This window comes from Buteo buteo, chromosome 10 (genome assembly GCF_964188355.1).
Source record: "Buteo buteo chromosome 10, bButBut1.hap1.1, whole genome shotgun sequence".
In the NCBI taxonomy this organism is placed as follows: Eukaryota; Metazoa; Chordata; class Aves; order Accipitriformes; family Accipitridae; genus Buteo; species Buteo buteo.
This window is the reverse complement of record NC_134180.1, coordinates 18,480,831-18,506,187: the sequence shown is the minus strand read 5'-3', so window position 1 is coordinate 18,506,187 and position 25,357 is coordinate 18,480,831. Positions and strand designations below refer to the sequence as shown.

At 39.7% G+C, this 25,357-nt stretch overlaps 1 protein-coding gene across 5 annotated transcripts in view; it reads left to right on the top strand.

Annotated features, from left to right (window-relative positions):
* The window catches only part of SLC25A24 (solute carrier family 25 member 24), a 35,934-nt gene extending 16,757 nt beyond the window's left edge, over positions 1–19,177 (top strand). For 3 of the 5 annotated variants that reach the window (XM_075038816.1, XM_075038820.1, XM_075038819.1), the window contains exons 7-10: positions 788–895; positions 2,582–2,749; positions 3,893–4,043; positions 4,717–7,199. In XM_075038816.1, coding sequence (XP_074894917.1) covers positions 788–895; positions 2,582–2,749; positions 3,893–4,043; positions 4,717–4,895 — 606 coding nt within the window. In that variant the 3' untranslated portion in view covers positions 4,896–7,199. Of the gene's footprint in view, positions 1–787; positions 896–2,581; positions 2,750–3,892; positions 4,044–4,716; positions 7,200–17,890 lie in introns of those variants that run through there. The other 2 variants (XM_075038818.1, XM_075038817.1) reach the window with 2 other exon arrangements.
* The last annotated feature ends 6,180 nt before the right edge of the window (positions 19,178–25,357 follow it).

Genomic DNA, 25,357 nt, shown 5'->3' with positions numbered 1-25,357 from the left:
TCATGATGCTATGTAAGATGCCCTCAACCTGGATTTCAGAGTTATATTTACCTCTGAATCAGCTTTAAGCATCATGTTAAGGCCTAATCCTCCTTTAGAAAATGAACTCCTGTTCTGGTGTAGTTAAACAATCTTTATTTTTCCTCTGTGGGGCTTGCTGGTGCCTCAAGTAAAACTAAATGAACATACTGCACATCTCTCTACAACTATGAAATAAAAGCAACAAAAAGTCAAGTAAACTTTGGGATATTGCAAGACTGAACAGCAGATTTTGATGCCATAGAGTAACCTTGAGCACATTATTCCTTACTCTTGCTCTGCCTTTTGGGAGCCAGTGGCATGTTCTTGCATGATGGTGTCTGTCTTGAGTGAAACAGTATGTACAGCTCTCTAAGTGTCTCTGTGAACATGCTAGTCAGTCTTTCATTCTTTGATTGGAGAACTGGGTCTGCAAGGGGGTCGGGTTCCTCTTTGTTATCTGAGGTCCATAGTGTGGGTACCCTTGTTGGCTGTTTGTAGAACATCTGACAGTACTGTGGGTGGCTGAGGTGTGTAATGTAAAGGATTCTTGCAGGCTGGAATATTTATTGTATTCTTGAGAATCTTTGTCCACAGAGTTGCAGTGAGTATAGTGCGAAATTTGTAGGGTTAGTAAATGTAACTGTAAATACATAAAAAGTATGTACAGCTTGAAAAGACATTTTGTGCTGTACTCTTGTCTCTTGTAATAACTCCTGCTTTTCCTAAAAAGCACGTGATGTTTATTTTATGTGTTTTAACTATACAGTATAAGAAGGTACTCACTAAGGATGATGGGAAGTTAGGCACCGTTGAAAGATTTGTATCTGGTTCTTTGGCTGGAGCAACAGCACAAACTTCTATTTATCCCATGGAGGTAAGCAACAGAGAATCTGCTTCTGTTAGAGTCTGCCAAACGTCTGGTTCATTTCCAAAGTAAAACCCTTTTTGCTCTAGAAAGTATTGTAGGAATTCCTCTATATTCTTATGTTCTAATTTATTTTTACTTTGGACTGCCTTTCAGAATTTCAGTACTAGGCATTTTAGAATATACTATGTCTAATTGATACTTGTTATTTTTGTATATATTTGGCTGTATAATATTGTCTACAGCAATGTTTAAATAAAACCTAGTTCAGGGAAAAAAATTATCCAAGAACGCATTTAAAATTAATTACATATTCAAGTATTTTCTAAATTGGGCATAAATCTTTTTCCCACTGTATGTAAGCAAGGGAAGGTCTTGTGTGTAGCAGAACTGATGAAGTTCTCTTACATTATGATGTGGAGCTGTGTCCAATTAGGAGATCAATGTGGAGGGAGAATATAACAGCTGCAGTTGGGGCTGGGTGGATTAACTGCCCTTTCCTCTGTAGGACATATTTGTATGTGGTACTACACATGTTGCAATTTGACTAGCATTAATATACTAACAGCTCTAGGGTAGCTATTTCACATCCTGCTTTTTTTAAATGGAAGTAGGATGTACTTACTCTACTGCTGGTTCCCCAGAAAGTTTATCTTGTTGTGCAAATAACTGGAATATATCTGGGGTCTGGGATTAAACCAATACCAACATGAAGATTTGGAAGTAATGGAAAATGTAACCTAAATACCTTTTTCATAGGGAGGGGTGTCAGTAGGAATAGAACTTAGCTGTTTTCATTGCTGACAGTGGTAATGATCTCTTTTTAAATAGCATCCCTGCTGTTAGAGCTGCTGAATCACAGCTAGCGTTGGTACAGAGATGGGTTAAGTTATAGAATAACTGAAATGTTATGTACATCATCTGGATTACACTGATCAATGGAGACAGGTGAACTATTCTACAATAAGATGCTCTGATCTTCCTAACAAATATATAATACTGTCCTAGAAGTGTTTTTTAGGGTGTTTCAAAGTAAGAGAAAAGCAAAGTGCCAGGAAACTCCTGAGGAAGCTGCAGTCTTATGAGGCTTTGAAGTAGGTCAAATTCTTGCTCAGGAAATTCCCTGTGTGGTTTCTTTTGGATACTGCTAGTAATTTCTTTGTCCTAAGATTCTGTATAGACTTATTTGCATTATTAATCAGATGCTGGGTTTCAGTAGAGATGCAATCTTTATTTCCCTTAACTACCTCTCAGTGTCGTGCTTTTTGAAAAACTGTTTTCTTAATACACTTTGCTGTTCCCAGATGAGAAGTGTGATATTCTAGTATGTTAATGTTCTCGCTTGTTCTTTAGCTAATCCTTCTATTAAATATTGCCCGCACTGTTGCCTTCAAGTTGATAAAAAATCTGCCTGTTTTAATCAAGAAAGGAAAGGTAAAATGCAATTTAAAAAGGCTAATAAATTGTAAGCTAGTGTATAGTAGTATGCATACTGCCCTGCACTAATGATAAAACCTGAAGAAGCCTACTGCTGACAAAGCCTTAACAGCAGTCATCACAAAGGAATTTTGAAGTACCAAAATGCAAAGCAGTTCCAGACAATTGAATAAGCAGAGAGATACTGTGTTTTCCTGTGTTTGTAACATACATTAATAAGTAGGTATGTAATTACAGCTACTATTTTTTCCCCTTTAGGTTTTAAAGACCAGATTGGCTGTGGGTAAAACAGGGCAATATTCTGGGATGTTTGACTGTGCTAAGAAGATCTTAAAAAGAGAAGGTGTAAAGGCCTTCTACAAAGGCTATATTCCTAATATTCTGGGTATAATTCCTTATGCTGGCATTGACCTTGCTGTTTATGAGGTGAGTTTAGGTTACTGAATGCATGTAGCTTTCATTAGTTAATTTATGAAAAGGGTAAATATTCTTTAGAAGACCTGTATCATTAGTTATATTTGTAATAAGCTTGTAGAATTACAGGTGCCTTCAGTTTAAAATAGACAAATGAGAATTTCCACTAATCTTACTGGGCTTTCATGGTTTTGTTTGTTTGCCCCTCATGGAGTAGTGCCTGTGCCGTTGGGCCCTTACATGGAACAGTACCAAACGAGAAATCTACTTGTAAGGCAGGATCCTATAGACCTTGGCAATACAACATGCTTGCATGCCTAACTAACCCTGTCGGACTGGAACATACCCGTTCTATAGCAAATATGGGCCTTAAAAACCTGATATGATATTCATACTATATCACCTATCCTGCATTTATGATACTTAATACATTTTTTTGCCATTTTCTGTGATTTATAATGGGATTATAGTAACCTGAATTCCTCATGTGTTTGCGCACATCACCAGAATTCTTTGTGGCTGACATATAGTTGTTGTGAGAAGGTCTGAAACACCACTCTCTTTTCTTTCAAGAGGAACCAGCACCTCTTACACCCATCAGGAACAATTAAAATGTTTTATCTACTTCAGATGCTAGGTGTTGCTTTGAAGTGTGTTAAGTAACTCAGATGCACAGACTAATTTTTTTTCTAGTCAAATTTTTTTTGTCACTGCAGTAGCAATCAGCAGAATTGCTTGAGCAAACCTTTTCAAAGCAGTATGGAAGTTCTTTTCTACAGTTTGCATCCTTGCTTCTACATGAGGTGATGTGCACAGCTGTGCAAGCTTTTGTTGCACACTCTGGGGTGCTGAGTTGTGTTTCACCCCCGTCTTCCCCCAAAGTATTAACAGGTCTAGAACATGAGTACTGTTCCTGCTGCTGGATCTTTTAAGGATTTCTCTTCTAGGCACTTACTATTGTAGTCTGGTTAAAGTCCTTACCCATGTGCTAAAGTGTTTACCTGTGCACTTTAAAAGTGAGCACGTAGGACTGGCGTAGTGAGATTGGTGCTTTTCAGGATTGAGCCCATAAGATTTGTTATGAATGAAGATGTATTTGTTTACTTTCTTGAATGCAGGTCTCTTGTCTTATTATTTAATTTTATATCTTGGCAGCTCTTAAAGAGTACATGGCTAGAACACTATGCATCAAGCTCCGCTAACCCAGGTGTTTTTGTATTGTTGGGGTGTGGTACTGTTTCCAGCACATGTGGGCAGTTAGCCAGTTACCCTCTTGCTCTTATCAGAACACGCATGCAGGCTCAAGGTGAGTCCTGTTGTACTGAAAACATTTCTGTGTGATCACATCAAATTTGTATCATTTGGGATAGCTGTAGCAGACACATGGGAATAAAAAAGCCCAACTTGGAAAACCAAGGACTTATCTGGAAAATCCTTCTTAACATTAGTCTCTTCTCCCTATTACCCCCAACAGTGTTCTTCATCATACTCGATTGAAATGTAACATTTCAGACACTAGTGCTCCGAGAGCCACATTCCATAAAGACTACCAGGCATAGAGCTCCTATCATAGGCTGGAAGCACATTTCTAAAATTTAGAATGTTTCCTAAATTTTGAAGGTAAAATGAAAAGGGCTTGCATCATCCTTTGAACATAGACAACAATGTTTGCTCTGGAGGACATTTCATAAAGACAGTTTCATATCTGAGATTTTTCCTTGATAGGTTTGTGCACAGACTTAAGGATAGGAGTCTAGATTTCCAAAGGAATGTAGGTGGATAATGCTTTTCAGTGGGGTTTAGACACATGGACATCCCTCACATATCTGGGATTAAAGAGATCTCCTCTCTGTGAGGGCTCAAGTTTTAATCAATGGCCCTAGAGGTGGTAGTAGGCTCACCACCCAAGGGTTTAATAATTGCTTAAGAATTTTAAAATTACTAGAACTGTTGTATAATACATTATCTTTTTGTTCTAGCCTCAGTGGAAGGAGCTCCACAGCTAAACATGGTCGGTCTCTTTCAAAGAATTGTTGCTACAGAGGGAATCCGAGGACTTTATAGGGGCATAGCCCCTAATTTTATGAAGGTGCTTCCAGCTGTCAGCATCAGCTATGTTGTATATGAAAAAATGAAGCAGAATTTGGGAATAGCATGAAATGAAGGAAAAAGGTGAGATGCTTCTAATGTTGTTGGAAACACCAGAACAAAAATGATTTCTCAAGTAATCTGCTCTCACAATTGGAGACAGATCTTTGTGGAGAGATGCAGCAACTTCTACTTTTGCCCTGAAGTGGAAAGAAACTTTCTTAAATTCTAGTTCACCATTTCTAAACAGATACCTATATTGCACTTTAAAATGTCACTGAGTTTAAAAAAAAAAATCAAGAAACTATCTTTAAATCAGCAATATGTTTATATTTTCAGGAAATCATGTGTATTTTACTCATTGGCTTTCTTTTTTTTTGTATTTGTCTTCTCTAAATGTGTATTTGGCTTGGATCAAACCAAAGGTAGGAGAAGTTTATACTGCCTTGATACTGAATATATGAAAGTGACTTTTTGTTTTGTCATGCTGCCTATACTGAACCAATTCACAGGCAACATTTTGCACGCCTAGACGTAAGCACTTATTGTTATTTTTGAAGACTTAATGTTAAGTTCATAAGAAATGGGATCTTGGATACAGACAAGGATGGAGTAACACATTAAAATGTAACCCATCACCTTTATCTTCAGGCTAACCTTTTTTTTGTTTTTAAAGAATAAGAGCCTGGGAAACTGCTGTTCCATGGTATCGGAATACCTCAAATTGATTTACACAATATTTTTGTAATACAATCAGTGATTTTCATAACTTGCTTCACTGGACCTGCTTTTCGTTGCACTTGGAAATGTTAGCACCATTAACCATGACAAGCTTTGGGTTACAGCTGCACATTTTGTAGGATCTATAATATACAGGAACAGAAAAAACTGGTTACTAGATCCATTCCATAGAAGTGCAAGTTGCCATTTAAAAATGGTGTGGAAGATCCAGTATTAAGCTGTTAGTGATTGTAATACAGCCAACAGTGGAGCTCATCATAGCTGCCTTGGGGAGAGAAATCTTTCTCATTTTGGAGTCTCCATTTTTTTCCCTACTTGGAGGGCTACGGTCCACTATGTGCTTTTAGCCAATAGAGAATTGCATTATTATGTAAAGGTTTTACAGGTTTGTTATGGGAGATAAATCCTCATTCCCACAGTCTTCTGTGCACACTGGCTGTGTGTGTGAAGTTCAGATAGTAAAATACTGAGGCATTTTGTCCAACTGACCAAATGGGACTGCTGATCTCGGGTGCCCATCAGGTTGATGTTAATGAAGCAAGCAAAGCATGCACACAGAACTTGTTAGTGCTTGAGAAACAGCTCCTCCTCAAAAACCAAAGCAGCACTTCCTCAATGCAGAAAGTGGGTATTTCCATGTACAAGTACTTCCAAAGTTACTTACTTTTTTGAGGGGTGGTGAAGCGTGCCACATTTCAGTTGCCTTCAGGCCTGAACACTGAAATAGACTAACAATTATTGCCGAACTCATTTTGTCATGCTTTTTCTGCTTTCTGCGATGTGTGGTGGCTTAATCTTTGTAAATTCAAGATTACCTTTGTATTTATTTTGACTTTCTAAGAGCAACTGCTCTTAGACTACTTCCTGAAATTGGATTACTGAAGGAAGGAAGAACTGTGTTCTTATAAGGTCATTAAGGGTCTCTTTTTTTTCTTTTTCTTTTAAACAAACAAATAAGCAAGCAAACTTGAATAACTCTCTGAACCTCCCTTGTTCCACATACTGTTTGGGCCGTGTTTTTCAAACAGCAATCAGATGTAAACCTGTGTTCAGTGCTTCCGTGGCTGATGCTTATTCTCCATAAACTGATATATAACAAGTCCATAAAATTCATATTCTAAAATGTTGTTTTATCAGATTTCAGAAAATGGCAGCTTTAGCTGTGCTTTTGGCCTTCCCTTTAGGGAAACCTTGGACTTCCCACTTTTTAAAAAAACCAAAAAGTCATTCTATCCAAATCACCCATATGTACAATGCCTTTCTGATCTGAATGCTTCTTGGTTTTGCCAACATTCTTTTATCTTTGTGGGATTTGTGAGATCAGTTCCCAATCATTTTGTTTGACTGTGACCAATGAGCAAATGTATTGTGTGTGATGCGGAGATGACTTTAGCAGTGCCTATCTTCTAGACTTGGTCCATTTTGTTTATAGTGTGTAAGTGCCATTATGAGTATTGAAAATTACGGTAATGATGTTTTCAAATGTTGAAAAGATGGGGTCTTGCAAATTTAATTTTTCATGATGTGCCTTTATGATGACTGTGTTCAGTTGTGTATTCTTTGTCTCTTAAAGGTATGTTTACCTTTTTAGCTCTATAAAACTACCAGTTTCTAATAAATGTTTGTTTCCTTATCTGGCTGGAGTGTGCTGATATTTGTTTTGTTTTTTTTATCATGGCCTGATAGATGACACTTCTTTATTGTACTATATGCATAATACTCAATATCAAAAATGAAGGTAATTTCCCTAAAAATAAATTTGACACTAGCCTATCCTTTGCTACTATGTTGATATTTGAAACCCTAGTTTGAGATTAGTCTACTGTCATCCTGTTTAAAACTCTAGCTGTCTCATTGCTTAATGGAAGGTCACATAATGTTTAGTATTTTTGCTTGTTCATTGAACAGTATTACACCATTATTTGCTTTTGTGTATGCTGGGTGGCAGAACTCTTAAAAATCAGGACAAACATACTTGCTTGTATTCTTAATATTTGTCTTGCTTTGATGTTAATCTTACTTGTTAGTCAAAGGATCAACATAAAATCTTTTCAGGGTAATTGACTTCCTTTACTCTGCATGTGTAGCATGGCTATCCTACTAAAAGCATACTCAGTAGCCAGCTTTGACAATTCCTTATAAGTTTTTCACACCAATCCTTCAAATATTGAAGGTAATTGTAAACAAATTAGGGAGGCTTTTCTTGTCCCTGATTCCTGCAAATACAGTTCTTCTAACATAAGATTTAGAAGTTTCCTTTTAAATAACGAAGAGGTGGATGCTTGGTGTGTGATTCCTGACTAAATGAACAATATGACATTCAATTCTACTTGAGGCAGGGATGCTTTTAACTGGAAATTCTCTGCAATTGGAAAGGCTGGGCTGTGATCTCTCTCACGGTGATCTAGTGGTAACGTGTGCTCTTGAAGATGTCCAAGTTAGATGGTCTCCCCCACCCCCTCCAAAAAGAAAATCTAAACTGCTACAAAATGTAGCACAGGTATTTAAAATACTGCTTTCAAGTTAGCCTTTTGGAAAACTGAATTTGCAGTCTTTTTATCAAAGTCTGGTCCTGTTTTTTGATATATAGGAGTTATTATACAGGCAGCACGTATGATGTTTGGCTTTTGAAACAGCTCAGATCTGCAATGCAGGTAGTACCATTATTTCTAACTGCTTGCAACTACGTGCAGGTTGTGTTAAAATAACACTGAGGTAGCAAAAACACATGGACAGGCAGTCTGTTTAGGGCAGCATACTTCTCTCCCTTATAAAAATAGTTTTACTATAATTTTAAAGTTTGTTGTGTGTTGGCCAAGGGAAATAGAATGCTAAGCAAGTATCTCAACCATTTCTTCAAGCTTGTTCCTTTAGCTTTTAGTGTATTCCACCAATGTATTTTCTTTATCTGTTGAAATAGTGTGTTTCCATAATGCATTCTGAGTTCTTAAATTAGTGGTGATGGATATGTAGGTTGCTGACTACTTGTGTCCCTTGTCTTAAAAAGTTTAGTCTGAAACTTGTTGAATTCTACAGTCCAGAAAAATCTTTCACACTTCCTCTGTATCTTATCTTTTGCTAGGTGTTTACTATTTTTCAAAATGTTTGCAAAGATGGTCCCCCTAGATCATACAAAAAATATTGCCATACAACTTGCTACTGCCTCTTTACTTAAAGAAACGGAGGCACGAAGAGGATGTAAATCATGCAGTGTCATTGGTAAGTTAATAAGAGGTTCAGGAATTGTGCATCCATGTCCAAACTGATCCCTAACAACTCTTAGCTTTTCTAGGGTGTTCCTTGAATAAACAATTCTTCCTATGTATAGGCCTATATGTAAGAGGGCCAGAAGGGAAAGGAAAAGCTTTATTTGTTTTCCTTTCAAGGTACACATGTGGTGTGACTGCTGTTCAGTACCATTAACGCTAGAAAACACTGCAGAAATGGCTTGGAATTTAAAACAGGGCAGCCAATGTGTGTCTTCCCCTCTTGACTGTGGTGGGCTTCCTGGCAGGATATGCCTGCTGCAGCAGTGGCGTTCCTCACAATGGCACCAGCCCAGGCCCAAGGTGTCTTGCACGCTTGTTAGTGGAAATGCCACGGTGAACACTGTGTACCGAAACCCACTTGGCAGCTTTCCTTTCTGCAAAAGAACACTGGGTGCTGCTGCACTACCCAGGTGAGGCTGGGTGTCGACCTCCCTGATGCCCAAATTAGCTTTCTGAGGCCCAGGTTGAGATGACTTCTGTTCTTCACTGTCTCATTTCAAACCTATGAGCTAGCTGCACTCGTTGGTATGCAGCAGAATGTATTGGCATCTTTCATTCCCTTCTAATATTTGAAGGTTAGAGAAGGTATAGCAAGAAGTGCATTGCAGTATGTGATGTTGCTACACGTAAACTACTAAAATATGAAGAATGTTTTAACCTGCAGGCTATTTGCCATGTAAGGAAGTATGGTTTTGAAATGCTTCCCTTTCTGATGTCCAGGTGGTCTTGGGGATGGCTTTTAAGGCTTACATTAAAACAAGATACTGATCTAAACTGTGTATTGTGGAGAACATAATTGGTGAGAACTGGATATTCAACACAAAGTGATTTTGGAATATTGTCAGTCTTGCTGTGTGAATTATGTCTAGCTTCTAAGCCCTCCTGGTGTCTGAAAATGTGTAGAAAAATTACTTCTTTTTTTGTCAATATTTGGGCAATTCAGGGTAAAAATTATTTGTGTTCTGACAACTGACTAAATGTTTGGGTATTGTGCACCTAAGCTCTTAGATTTTGAGTCTGTTTTGCTAAAGGGTTAACAAAGGAGTGTAGTATGTACTACATAGGTGTATATAAAAAAACAACATAGTGTGTATGCAAATACATATTTGCATATATCTATATACATATAAAACCTCTTCTCTGCACCAGGTATGTGCACCTCCTTTGTGTAGTAGCTGGAGCAGCTTCCAGAATGGCGTTTTAATTGAACACTCTTGAAACAATGAAGCTGCTGTCCCTGCAGACCTTTCCTCTGTGAGCTGAAAGTATGAGGTCAAGGAGAAGTAGCCAATAGGTTCTCTTAAATAACTTGTCAGTAGTACTCAGACTAAAATCCAGAATGCTCTTGTCCCCTCTAGGCTCATGTAAAGCAGAATATCTAGTATCCATCCTGTTGAAGTAGGTGTGGGCAAAAGACACCAAGTTGAAAGATGGGAGTATGGTAGATGAACTTCTGAATGGATGCTCCCACTATCTTAAACTAAGCCTTTTGCTAATGTATTTGACCTGTAGTTTAGCTCTTGCTAAAGCACTGATATGGAAGCGCTCTCTCTCTCTCTCCCTCTCTTCTCCCCCCCCCCCCCCCCCATGTTTTTTTAATTGTTATTAGCTGGTGTCATGCATGAACCAGTGTCTCCCTGCTGAGTCTTAATAGCCCCTCTGTCTTGGCTGTGTTTGGAGGAAATGTGCAGATTCAGATTGAATTCGAGCAGTGCCATCTACCGTTATGTTGTACTACTGATTTGTAAGGGGGAATGGCTTTTCTAGGCTGAACGTTTGAGTTCATTCCTTGGAGTTATCTTTACAGTAAAGGAAAAACAGTTTATAACAGTGCAGAATAAACGCATCTGAGCCGTATTTTTAGCGGTGATTGTGGCAGCATGACCTAACAACCTGTGGGAGCAATGCACTCGGGTGTGAATTACAAAAAGCAAGAATCGTCATCTTCCCTTTAGGGAAGGTATTGAAAGAATCTAGACTGTGTATCAATTGACATGGCTATTTTTACTTCTAATGAAAACCATTTGAAATAGAAGATAGAGTCCCTATAATGTTACTTTCTTTTTGCTTTAATAAAATGATTTTTGTGCATCAACATCCTTTAGTTTCTCAGTAAGATAAGCTAGCATGGAGGATAAAGGTTTTTTAACCATACTTACCGGCATATTACTAAAAAATGGTTGGTATGAAACTTACCTGATTCTTTTTGAGGAGTAAAAATGATACTCTGTATTTCAGTGTTTCCTAATTATGCTGGTATCCAGGTCTGCACTGAGAGCATCATGTTTGCATTTCACAACATGAAAACACCATCCAACTGAGCACAGGTAGAATGTTTCTCATGGTTGCTCACTAAATGTTACAGATTTCCCCACTACATCATGGTGCAGCCACTGATTTGTATTGTAGACACAGTTGCTCTGCACTTCCAAGCTAAGCCAGGCTGGACATAGTCCAGCACTGCCTCATTCATTTCCACCTTTGGACTCCTTAACAAATGCCTTTCTGTTTACCCTACAACCTGTGTGTTTGACACACCTCCAGGATCCTTATCCTCCACTCCCAACCCAATCTAATATTCTAAATCTATTTTATTGTAGGAATTAGTTTTGTGCTTTTCCTGCTGTGGAACCAAATGCAGCTTCATCAGTATATTGGAGGATACTGGACAAATTAGTGATCATCATGAGCTTTACCTCCCCCTGGAACACGCTGTGTCCTGGAGGCCAGTTTCCAGATCAGAGTGAGCCTTGTCAGGTGCCTTGAGAGATCTGGAAGTTCAGTAGATAGTTCACGTATGTTCATGGTACTCCGTGGAAGAAGTGTTTTGCACGTACCATCAATGGGAGCTGGCCAGTTTGCACAGCCCAGCTTTCTCTGAACACCTCAAATTTTGTATACATTTGTGCTTAGCACCCTGACTTCCATGTTCAATCCTTGGATTACTGCTTTGTTCTTTTCAGTATTTTACTTCAGTTATTTTGGGAAAGTAGAGATATGCTTGAGCAGGGTTTAAATAAGATTTTGCTATGCGAACTATTGAATTGCTCTTACTGCTAGCAAAGGGTCTCTGATGGCATGTTCCTGCAGCCCTCCCCATGCTTCAATACTGTGTGTGATGCAGGCTGGTAATGGGGCCGTTTTACTTTCCATACTTAAAAAAATTCCTCAACTTCAACTGGCTTGCCATGTAGATACAACAGCCTCTGCCTCTTCTAGCTGTTCCATTCATTGCATTGATATTTCTTTTACTGCAGATTTTTGTATGTTTGCATGGCTCTAGCTGGGCACCTGCTAGGTTAACATAGCATATAGCTTCATGGATTTTAAAGTCAGCACTCTTTGCTCGTCTTTTATGACCTTCTCTGATAATTGCAGGCCAAATAGCTTCATCAGGTTACTGTGGTGTGTATCTGTCTCTGTCATGCTTCTTCCAGTGCAAAAATGCTAAGCAAACCTTTCACATAGTTTGGGCCTGGCAATAATTGACTAAAGGAGGAGAAGCTCAGAGGCCAGGTTACTGTAGGAGTGGTTTAACAGGACTTGGTTTGCAAACAGGATTTCTTAGTAATCTTGGTGGTACAGATTACTTTCTCAATCCTGGCAGTATCTCTGAAGCCATCCTTCCGAAAATAGATGCATACAAAAAGCGTCACTTTTGTTCCATAAATACTAAAGCTAGCAATTCACATTTTGGGTGGATCTCAGATGTAAAGCTTTCTACTGTCAGCTCAAAGGTTGCCTGCAGTATATAGGGAAGAGCTACATTTTAGAATTCCTTTCCCAAGTTTGTAGCTGCTTATTTCTCACTAGCTGGACAGATTTTGCAAAGGTTTCACTAGGGAAGAAAGAATGAGCTATAATTGCAAATTTTGACAGTGATGAGGAAGGATATAAAATTCTGACTCATCCATGATCAGAGTTAGCTACTTCTGTTATGAACAAGATGATGTTACTCTTTATGGGTTAGGAGGAGGTTGTGCTATGTGGGTGGAAAACTCCTGGGTTCCCCAAAATTCCTTGACTTGCTCACCCAAAGCTCTCTGCCTATGGAATGGCAGCAATAATGGACTCTCCAATTGTAACCCATCCTCATTAAAGTGTCAGTACTAATGAATGAGTGACAGTGCATACACCTGATCTGACACATAAATGTTTAATTTTGCTTTTACCAGTCAGCCAGAGTTTGGCAGAAGATTGGTTTCTGTGCAGCAGAGAAAAAGATGCTAGTGCAGTGTTGCATTTCTCCACAGGGAATTGGAGCTGGAGTAGGGGCACTTCTGAATCAGTCACGACACTGCCATCCCCTTGAAGTTATTTTGGCTTAGATGTCAAATATTGCTCAGTAGTCCCTTAAGGAGTATCTGGTTTTAGTTTGCTTCTCCAGTCTTCTATGCTTTCTCTATCCTAGAGAAAAAAGAGATAAAGGAGAAGACTTATTCAGTATTCTCGCTTGTTCCTGCAGACTTGTACTTAATGTCGGTACCTTGCTGGGAGACATTTGCTGGGCTGTAATCTCATGGCACTCATCATTTCCCCAGTATGACATTTTGATAGGAAACAGTGTGATCCTGTAGATAGGAGAGACTGGCAGATGGAAATTTTCATCTCAGTTCTGCTACTGATCTTATGTATGTCCTTTCTTGGCATCTCAGGTCCTTGTACTTTCTTGTCTGGTAGGTGTTAAGCTTTCTGGGACTACCATCATGCTGTGACAGTGCAGTGTGTAGCCTGGGTGATACAAATAATACTCTGATTAAAAATTAAGACCGCTGCCTACAACAGCCTTTATTAAAGTAGTGCAAGCTTTATCTGCAGGGATTTTCTGTTAGTTCAGTGCTTAAAGTAGTACTACAATGTGAAAAGAAACCTGCTGGAAGCAGGAAAGCAAGCATGCTGTAAAAGAAGTTGAATGCCAAAGTTGCCTGCTGGGATAAACTCACATTAATCTTAAAGATAGTCTTTCATCTCTGAAAAGAAATTTGGCTTCCTGCTTGATTATTCTTTTTAGCCATTTCTCCTAGTTTATTTTCAATTGGCAGCAGTGTTTCTCACCCTTCTATAGCAATCTGTAACACTGCGAGTTAAGAGTATGTACATCTCTGTCTCGCTCTCGGAGAACGCTGAGAACCCGCTGAGCTGCAGTAGTAAATTTTGCTTTTGGAGGAAGAGAGCAGCATGAAACTACAGACCCTAATTATTTAAAATCTTTTGGTTACCTGAACTTCTGTCTTCTCTCACTACAAGTACTCTCCGCCCTTGGAGGAGACGTGTGGATCGAGAGGTCCCGTTGCGCTCTGTGAATTACAAATAATAACCGTGGTGTGGTTTTTTTGCGTTTTGGGTTTTTTTGCTTGGCTTTTGCTCTCCCCGGGGCTGCCCGGGTAGGGCAGGCGCGCACGGGGCCGGCATCTCCCGCGCGGCCCAGCAGAGGGAGCTCTCGCTGTGGAGAGGCTCCTGCGTCCTGCGGGAGGGAGCTCTCGCTGTGGAGAGGCTCCTGCGTCCTGCGGGCGGGAACGGGCGGGAGCTCTCGCTGTGGAGGCTCCTGCGTCCTGCGGGCGGGAGCTCTCGCTGTGGAGAGGCTCCTGCGTCCTGCGGGCGGGAGCTCTCGCTGTGGAGAGGCTCCTGCGTCCTGCGGGCGGGAGCTCTCGCTGTGGAGAGGCTCCTGCGTCCTGCGGGCGGCTCTGCGGGAGCTGTCGGGCTCTGGGAAGAGCGTGCGGTCGGCGCCAGGTTCCCGCTGACAGAGGGGAGCGAGGAAATCGACAAGGGCCTCGGGGAAAGGATTAACACAAATCTGCAGGAGGCTGGTAATTGTAACTGGTTTGGAGACGGGCTTTGAGTGGCCAAATGCCCGGCCGTGCCCCAGCCGATGCCGCAGTCTGTAGTCGTGAGGCTCTTAGTGCGCAGGGGGAGCGGACAAGAGGGGGAGGTGAGTGAGGGGAAGACGGGATCGAAGTGAGCAGACGAAATCTGAGGCTGAAGGTCAGCAATTTTTTCCTGACAAGTGCAGAAATCTCCCCAAGGGATTCCTATGGCTTGAGACACTGCTTAAAAATAGAATAAATCAAATCTGTTGCAACGTGTATCACAGAGAGTCCTTTACTGCTCTAGGTCACTTAGGACTGAAATAAACACAAAGACAAAAGATTTCTAATTGTCCTTTAGCAGTCAGCAGGACTGGGTATTTCATCACCGGAATCGTGATTCTGTGTCAGTTTTCTGCTGGAGTCTAAGCACCTGGGATGCCTGAGCAATGCAGGCTAGAGCCTAAATGAAGTATGTAGGCAAATGTAAAGGCTCAGATCAGCATTCCAGGCTGAAATCTGACATTCGCGGCTGGCCACAGTAACTTCTCATGAGAAAGTTTCAGTGAATAATTTGGTATTTCATTCGTGTTAGTTAAGTGTTAATATTAAAAAAACCCCAAACAATGTCAATTATTTTTTAGGAATTCTGTGTGCTCATCTCCTTTAATTTCCCATTGTGCTGTAAGAAATAAGACAAATAGCATCTAAGATCCCCAAAGTTCTGGATGATTCCCAGATGCGTGAAAGGTGACTTTCATGTGGTTTGCTCCATTTAAAGATACTAGGGCTGGAGTTTGCCATGAAAGCTGCGTGGTAAGAAGCCAATGCTCTAGGCATCTCTATCCCGAGAAATCGTTGCTCTGTGGAACTGTTTGAAACTTGTAATTACAGGCTTTTTGTTTAACTTTCAAGTGTATCTTATTAGTAGTTGAAATATAAACACTCAAGGGATTTATAATACAGCTGCTGAGTATGGGCATTACTTTAAAAGTGACCAAAACTCAACAAAAGCCTTTCAGTGGTGCCCATGGGCTCAGGAAGGTAAGGGCTTTAGCCCAGTAGTTCTGTCTGGAAGTTGCTTTCCAGAAGTGAGATAGTTACCTCTCATGTCCTCTCTAAGTAAGCTTCAATTTTGAAATTCTTAGCATCTTGGTGGCTTTCAACTACTTGTATGAAATCCATTCATGTGCTTCCTTAGGGAGAGGATGTCACGCGAAAAGCATTCCTCCACGCTCCAAACTATCCATGGGGGCGCTGTCCCAGAGCCTCAGCAGGACACCAGGGTGGGAATAGGGCTAGAGCATGAGCTGCATCCTCACAGTTATCACTGTTTTCCCCAGGCTGAAGTTCAAGAACCTGCTTAGAGGGTTCGGGAGGACTTACAGCATGAGTAGCCAGCATGGGAATAAGGGTTATTAACCTGTATTCTTGAAGCAGTTCATCCCCCGTTGCAGGCTGCTACACTAGGCAGCTGCCCACTTTCCCAGTTTCTTGAGCTGTATGTGAAGTTGCTTATATGGGATTGAAGTGTTCTGCTTGTATTTAGTACTTAACAGCAGGGGTTGGTGCATATTGTATGTATGCAGCGATCAATCCAGTACAAAATGAAACAGTTTGTAAAGGGATTTTACTTTTTGTCAGTTCTACTTTTAACGCTATTGATCTGCCAGAGAGTGGTTTGTTGGTTGGGGTTTTTTTCCATTTTTAGGGATTGCATATTTTGATGCATCACGATCTGATTATAGAATCAAGACATAAGCATAGTTCAGCTTCAAAGAGGTTTCAAGAATTTAAGTCAGTAATAAATAGGTCATTAAATTCTCTTAAACTGACAAAGTGAGGAAATTTACAGTGTTCAAGATTATACTCGTAGCTCATGTTGTTGAACCTCAGTTTGCAGTTGTGTATCAGTATGTAAATATAAATAATGAAGTTTAAGGTCTTAAACTCCTAGTGGAAAAACTTTAAACCTGCAATGGAGACATAAAGAAAAGATGGAAAAATTTGGGGTGTTTTGATTAAGACCTTATGCTTATTTTCTATATGGTTCCATAGGAAATCTCCTTTAAAAAGTGCTCATTTTAAGAGATAGAAAAGGAACATCTGGCAGCAGATATCAAAGCTGAGAGACTGAAGCAGCCTTTCTCTTGTATCTGTGTACATACAGACATTTCAATATTTGTCTTTAGACTGCTTTACTCCTGTTAATTTCTAATAGCTTATTTCCTAAGAACATGTCAGATGTTTTCCCTTTCTAGTGAAAAAGGCAATTTTCATTTACTGTGTTTTAAAACTTACTAGAGACCTTTGGAAAAGATTTCAGGCACTAAAGCGGTATGTGTTTAGCACCTTCTTTGTTCTCCAGTAGGCACTGGCCTTCTGTATCAACTTAACCTAAGCCAGTTAAAACTCCTTTTCGCCAGTGCCTACAGTGTGCTCTCTCTGGCGACGAGTCCATGGGCTGAAAAGTCCTTTCTTTACAGACTAGCTCTGCTCAGATTGAGTCACTTTGGGAGAGTCTGGATGGCTTCTGCATGCAGATTGTTTTTGTGTATGAAAAATGCATGAATATTCCCTCAGGTGTTAATTAATGCCATTCTTAAAGTTATTGAGAACTTCAAGCAAAAAAATCAGAAGGTTCTCAGACAGTATTCAAATGTACTCCTTACATCTAATTATTCAGTCACACTCCTCCTAAGTGTCTGGCCAAAACCCCTTTCTCCTTCCTTGCTATATGTCCACGACTGATACTGTGCCTTTGTGATAGGGGGAACCTTTTACTTTTAGTTTTGCTTTGCTTAGCTGGATGTGAAGTGGGGGAAATTTTGTGTCCTGTTCTGTTCACAATAATTGAGTTTCTGGTTTCTAATTTGTAGGGTTTTCCTAGCTGTAGTGGTGAGGTAAAGAAGAAGAGCTTGAACAACCCCCATTTGATCACACTTTAAATACTTTCTTTGATAATTCATTTCATCAGTAAACAGCAGGAGTCGATGGCACTTACTGGGAAGTTTCTCAAATGATAAAAACAGAGAACGAAGAGTTAGAACAAAGTGTTTCCCTCAGGACAGTACTAACGAGCCTACAGATTGGGCAGGATAAAGATACATGCAGCAGTTTTGTGTGTTCATGGTCTATGTAGAATATGTGATGTTCTGGAATGAGGATCTGAGAAAAACAAGTGTCAATGGATAGGAATTTAATGCATGTGGGGAAAAAGTAGATTAATTGCTTCTGCTTCTGCTTTTCAGGTTGACCTCCACAAAAGGAAGGCCACCATAACATCTCAAATTGTGTCATGAAAACAACCCTTCTTCGTTAGTAACAATAGCTCTCATGACTGCACTGAAATAATTTCTGAAAGTTAATTTTCTCTTTTAGTCTCTATGATTGCTCTTGAAGCTTCTGGGAGCTAAGACAGTGGAAATGAACAGAATGATCCCATTAACAGCTTCCATACTTTTTCTGCACAGAGCTGACTCTTTTGACATAGGTGCTGCAGGAAAATGGTCAGATGGTCTTAACAGGTCTTAACTGAACAAAACAATTTTCACTGGAGGGAGTGACTAGCTTGAAAGCAATGCTGTTAATACCAGTTTGGCTGAGAAAGAACTTGATTTTTACATAGTCCATATTTTCAGTCAAACATGACAGTTCGACTTGCCTTTCCTACTGTAGTATGAAAGGAAAATACAAAACTATGTGCACATCTGCTGTTACTTAGGAAATACTAAATATCAAAAGAATGTTGTAACTGTGTTAGAATTTCAGACAAGCAGACCTGAGTAGCTTGTTCATATTTGAAGATTTATCCTAATTGCATTAATATTTAGTTTTGGTGGTATGGATCACAAAACCTTCAGCACACCCTGCATACTCATGCTAGCAGTGCACATGGAACTTCCAGATAATTCTATGTATAGTGGGCTTTCAGGAGCAAAAGCTTTGCATGGTAGCTCCATGAACAAAACCGGAATTACTATTTCTGTAACAGATCTGGAATCATTTCAGTAGAAAGTTCTGAATAATGCAAGGCAGCAGAATGTTTTAAATTGCAATTCCACCTTGCTTCTGTCTGAGAAATTAAAATGTGAAAAGAAACATGTAATTGAGTGCTGAATAGCTTAATTTAATATGAACTATTTTTGAAACTGGGTGGCAAGTCATAGATAATGGTGATGAATACAGTACTTTTGATGAAAAAAAACAAACAACCCTCTGCCATTCACTGGGATGGCATCACTTCTTGCATTGTTATAGCAATGCCTTAAGTTAGGCAGCACCAGAGTTGAAGAGAAAAAGGCATGATGTAAGGAAAAGGAATTATCTCTCTAACTTTTTTTTTTTTTAAACCTCTGTGTTTCAGACTGAGTTTATTTCTGTCTCTAGGTTCAGGTAGCCACCTGAAGTTTGTTCTATTGAGTTAGGATGTGAACAGGAGCTCCAAATTTAATTGCAAGTTACAATTCAAGGTTGCCTGGTTATTTACTTAAAGTAACATGTTTTTCTTTAATGTCAAGATGGAATAAATTTATTTGCTCCTGTTTCACGTAGGAGCTGCCTTCAACTTTATATCAAATACTATCAGTGGAAGCCTCCCTGATGCCTCTGCCAATCTGTGGTATTCAAACTTTTCTAAAAACAATTGTTTCTAACCTGCAGAAAATATTTAAAAATGTGGCCAGTGTGCCACCTCCTTGTGTGTCATCTTTCCAGGTAAGCACCATCACAAAGGTCCATCAGCTCGCTTTCTGTAAAAGTCAATGTTATAACTGGGACTTAGGAGTAAAGGTATGTGTACCAACATCGCTGCTCCCTTATTTGAGCCATGTAACTCGTGTCACTTAGCCAGACACCTATTACACTGCACAGTGCTGGTGGTATCTTGAGATGTGTCCATTAGAACTAAATGAGCCATACACTGAAAATTGTCAGTAATTGTTTGATGTGGACTATTTATCTGATAGCAGTTGCCTGGAGAGGGATTTACAAGAAACATGTATGAACGATGTTGCTATCTTTCTTCTTGAAAATTAGCTTAACTATGAAGGTGAAGCGGGAGTGAGTTCGAGATGTGCTTCCTTTGGTTGTGTTTGCTACATCCCTCCCTCAGGCGATGGAAAATAGGTATATTTAAATAGTTATCTCTCTGTGTCTTGAAACTGTAGATGATATAAAGGCACTACACATCTGATGAAAATTTTGCTCGGGGAGGAGAACTAAAATGCCACTAAATAGCACCATGAAAATAATATTTGGAACTCTTACATTGCTTCCCATCTATCCTCAGCCATTACGGTTTTCAATGGTATTTACATTAAAGAGCAAAAGTTATTTATGTTGTTATGTTGTATAGCAGACGGACATTTTGGTGGATGGAGAAGTTGGGTAACTCTCCCAAAGTCACAAGAGAAGTTGGTGACCACCAGGAATAGAAGCCACACATGCTGACAGCCAAGTCTCTGCGAGCCACAAGACCATCCTTCCTCCTGCACACAGAGAAGCATCGGCATGAAGGGGAAGTACTTTCTGTGGTTTTGGAGAGGCTGTTCCGGTGACTCTGACATTATCAGCAGAAGGACACAAGATTTTTACATAGGAGGCTGGCTGCATGGCTGTTGCTATAATTATTTTGTAATTTTGGCTGCTCTCAAACTGGACTCCTTTTCCAAGGCTTGGCCAAATACTCCCCATGCAGGAGGAAGGAAGAAGGCCAAAGATTAATCTACCATTTTTGAAGAGAGGGTAATTGTTGAAGGGGCTGGTGAGTTTTTAAAAAAAATAAAATATTCCATATAATGCCTATCCATCCTGAGTTGTGAAGCCCTTTGGTCTGTGTTGTACCAGGCACTCTTGAGCAGAGTATATGGGCAAAGAAAGAACCTATAAGACTGGTAAGAAGAAATGTTCTTTCGTGCCAGCTTTTAAATCTAGCTCTGGCATAAGTCATGGAAAGTATCACTATGTTCGGCTATGTTTTATTAGCAATTCTCAAACACGCTCATTTTTTCCATAGTTAGCACCACTTCCCAAATTTCAGCAGACATCTGTCAAGCCATCTTGTCTCCCTCCACTGTCCCTTCAGTCTGCACTGATAGTAATTCCAGCAGCAACCAACAGCGTAAGTAATAACACCATGTAAGCAAGACTGGAGAAATAGCAATTGAACACTTACCAGCAGTAATTCAAGAGATTCAGCTGTGTCCACTAGCCTGCGTAATACTGGATGGACGCAGCTGAACTATTTGGGGTGGACAGAGAAAAGGCAGGGAACAGAGCTCCTCCTGCCCCACAACATGGAATGGGTGCTGCCCTGGGGAGGGCTGGTTGTGGAGAAACAGCTTTTCCTTCCTCTGATAATTTCTCCAAAACTGAGGGTTAGATTGTAGAAGCATCAGGGTGGCTTCCACAGAGCCAGGTCACAGCCATATGCTAGGTTTTACCAATATTAAAAATCACCTAGTCCATATTTCTGTCAGTAATGGAAAGACAGTAGTAAAATAGCTTTCTCTAGAAGTCATTGTTTATCCACAGAAATGTTTTGGGAGGTTGAGGAGGTTATTGCCATCTTATAGTATATTAAATAAACAGTGTGATTGTGCAATTATTCTATATTCTCATTTTGGAATAAGATGGGAATGATAAAAAGAAGTGGTGTTTACTCATCTGTCAATTAACATGAACACACTTTCTTGCATATGCAACAGAAGGCAAAAACATTATCAATTTAAAATCACTATGTAACATTAATATTGCAATACTGACTAAAGACCTTAGCTAGGTTGGAGGTCCCATAGCTTTAGGTGTTGTGCAAACAGTAAATAACTATTTCTGCCTTAAAAAGCTTACAAACACTGACAGTCTTTTTTTTAGACAGGACTTTCTGTGAGTGCAGAGACAGTTCTTGCTCAGCTGTGACTTAGAGTAGTCATCTTGAAATTGCGAAGGAAGCACAAGGTAGAGTAAGTGCAAATGAAAATGGAAGTTGAAGAAACTGAAAGAGAAAATGCATGTGTGGAATAAAAAGCTGATGAGTATGAAAGAGTGCTGAGCACAGCTTGTTTTGGTGGAAATTTAGCTTATGTAGCAGCTGGTAAGAACCAGAGACATACGGGTTCTCAAATGTATGTCATGGTCTGGTTGGCACTGCAATTTCTGATGTAGGGGTCCAGGAAGTGTTCTCTGAAACAACCTGAGCACTTGGGTACATAACTCCCCGAGCTCTGCTGTGGCTTTATTGCAATGAGAGAAAAGAGACTCTCATAAGTACTTAGGCCCAGATTTTTTGAGTGTTAGATCCCTGAGTCTTACTGAATTGAATTCTTGGGCCAAATTAATTTCTCAATTCTCTCAATTCTTCAGCTTTTTAATACTGAGTTTTCAGTGTCTTACTACATTAAAAAAAAAATATCTGTGCCTTACAGCAGCATCAAATTGGATTCATATTCACATACATTCCCTTCTGGTGGCTTTTCTTCTGTAACGTTGCTCTGATTAGCTGTAAAAGACGGAGGAGATATTCTTGACATAGGTTGTTTCTAAGGGCCACTCTGATGTTTATCCTCTTATAGTATGGCACAGCTGGGAATGGCAATTTACTCTTGTAACAGGTTGACCAAGGATCAGCTGCAGTATTAAAAGATTAGTACCCAGTTAATTTCCAGTGAGCTGTTCTGTAATAAACTCAGCATGTTGATGTGGATTTTCAATGTTTGAATGTCTTTCTCATTTACATAACATTTTATTTGAAGTCTAGCTAACCCCCCCCCATATTCTATTAATTTATACTATGCCATTAAGAAACACTGTGATTTTAAACTTATAACTCATAGAATGAGTTATATATTTGGACATCTGGACAATAGCTCTAACAAAGCAAACAAGCCACTCTTTACTAATAGGTTGCAGTACTGCCAACCAGAACAAATGAGAAGTATGTGGACTCAGTAATAAAAAAATCAACCAGTTGTTAATAATCCTTGAAAACAAATCATGATTCAATCTTATTTATTAATGACCTCTGTACCTACAAAACTGAATACAGCTGTTATAACAATGTTTGTATTTATCTAGTGACCCTGCTGTAAACAGCTATCATTGTAGCATTGCAGATCCACTTCTAGCTCTGCCAAATCCAAGACTGTATTCTGTGCCAGTAGAGAGTTACCAGAACTCAGAAAAATGTTAAGAAAGCTGTCTGTAGTCTAAGTGCAATGTCTCACTGAATCTGAGAGAAAATGAACTTGAGTGAGGATTTCCTGACTAAACGTTCAATACTGTCTCTGTAGCAGTTTTTAATCCTGTATTCTTCACAATATCCCATATACTTAATGCAGCACAGTAATTAGGTTCAAGGTAGGCCACTGTTTATGGGCCAACAACAGTAGCATTGCAATTCTTAGCCTTTAATTCATTGGGTGTATCAGCAACCTCACTCCTCGCTGCCCTCTCCATTCTTCAGAGGTAGGGAGACAAGGATTTGCATGGGGCTATGCACCATACAACAAATTTGCCGTATAGGAATTGGTAGCCAGGAGATTCAGCAGTCTGCAGTGGAAATTCTTTGTCCAGTGTCTTGAATTCTGCTGGATCTTTTTCCGCTGCCCTGGATACAACAGCGCTTTGACGTTACTTTGGATTGTAGCCATGGTGTTTGCTATAATTGTGTTTTTCTCCTGAGAAAAAATGGTGTTTTCTGATCAGTTCTAGTCAGGTGTTTAATGTTAACTTTTATATGTAAAATCAGTTATGCAAGAAAACTGAAAAATGCCTTTGCCCTCAGAGTGAGACTATCTTTCTTTAGACCATGAGCAACACAAATAGGAATCACAGTGTTTGTCTTTTGGCCCTGGGAGCTGTTATAGTGTCAGCAAGAGTTATGAGATGCTTGCGTTGACTTTGTACTGTGTCCACAGCGTCACTGTGCCCAGTACACTGTGGAGTGAACGATTACAGACCTTCTGTGGATGCTGCGGCAGCTTCTTTTGAACTGCAAAAAGTTGTGCCAGATCTGCTCAAAATAATTTAAAGTGTGCTGGATTTGCTCACTTGTGCTGTGTGTGGACAACAGATTGAGCTGAGCGTGTGCCTTTCCTACAAAATCTAGAAGACATGTTGGTAATTTAGCATGTTTTCAAGCACTGGATATTGCATTCAATTGTACAAGAGTCTATGCTTTTTCATCCTTTAAACAGCAGCATCTCTTGTTCATGTACGATAAGAAGCGATACTATTTGTAACCATGTGCATTTGCTTGCTTTTCTATGGGTTGTTTAAAAAAATCTTTTCGTGAAGGGTTGTTTTCTTTGTTTGCGTGGCTGCCTTGTGAGGGCTTTAGTAGCTTGGTTCAGGTTTGCTGATGCCCCACTTTGCATCTAAAACGTCTTGGCAAGGAGCATGAAGTGTTTTTCCTCTTCTTCCCCAGAGGCTCTGTGGAAGCTTCTGTGCTGGCTAAGCCTGCCCTTCACCATAGGTTTAAAAAATAAAAAGTAATTACCCTTGTTGTCAGGCAGCCGGCGAGTAATGTGCCTCCTTGCCTCGAAGAAGGTTCCCAGCCCCCATGATACTCCTTGTTTATGGAAACTGGGCTCATAATATTGCAAAATAAAATCCGGGATGGTGCCATCAGCCTGTGATTGGCTTTGGAGGTTGAAAAAGGAGGAAATTTAATGGACTAAGCTCTAAAGTCAATAAAAGACTGTGTTTTGTCCTTGCTGGTCTTGGCTTGAGATAAAAGTAACTGTGGATGGTGTATTTCATTGGTAGGAGTCACACACAGTGGAAAGTACATTAGCATTTCAGATTTATAGTATTTCTAGTCCAACACTGTGTCAAATGATAGCTGGTAATTTCAGCAGCAAAAGTAAAACCAATGTGAAAATGATTAAGCAATAATATGTCCAGGGGGCAAGATATTTTGAGTAAATAGTTGGCCTTTGTCCTTGCTTAAATGTTTTTAACCTTTCCAGTGTTATAAGTGGATTGTAGGTACATTTATAATGTGCATTGGTATTTGCAGTCAAACAGAAATCTTGAGCTAATGTTAGAGCATGTTAAATAAGATGCAAGAAGATATATATCACAATGGATATATTTTTAACATTAAAAATAGATTTTGTTCATTATATTTTAGAAGAAAAAAATAAGTATGTTGTTGAGGTAAACAGATCAGTCTAAAGCCAGTGTTCAGTTATGTAAAACTTAACTTCAAATCATTACTGTTTAGTCATGTTAGAAGTATCTGAAAACAGAGCTTGATAATCAGAAGACTGTTAAAATGTCAAATATCCTTAACAGTAGCCACTACTCTGAGCCTTACACTGAAGGGTGAAATTCAACCTCTTGTTTCCTGTGTTGAGATGCAGTTGTTGAGGGTGTTGCAACAATAACTTCATGTACCTAATTGCTAATCACATTTTGCCACCCAGCTGCAACAGCGTACAAGGCCTTGTAACTGAACATCAGGCTTAAGGAGCTTTCACTGGGCTCAGCAGGAACTCTTCTCCCAACCTATTTTAATTGCAGCAGCTGCCTCTCTCCTGACAAAAGCGTTGTTGAGGAGTTGGCTTCACAAAGGAGTTTCTCCCACCCTCCCCAGAAGGAGAGTATGTGGGAGACTCTGAGCACAGGGTAGGGAGTCCCAAAGGGCTTAGCACATTGTAATGCAGAGATAAATGAGACTTCTTGTGCTGTTGACAAACCTGTACCTCTGAGAATTG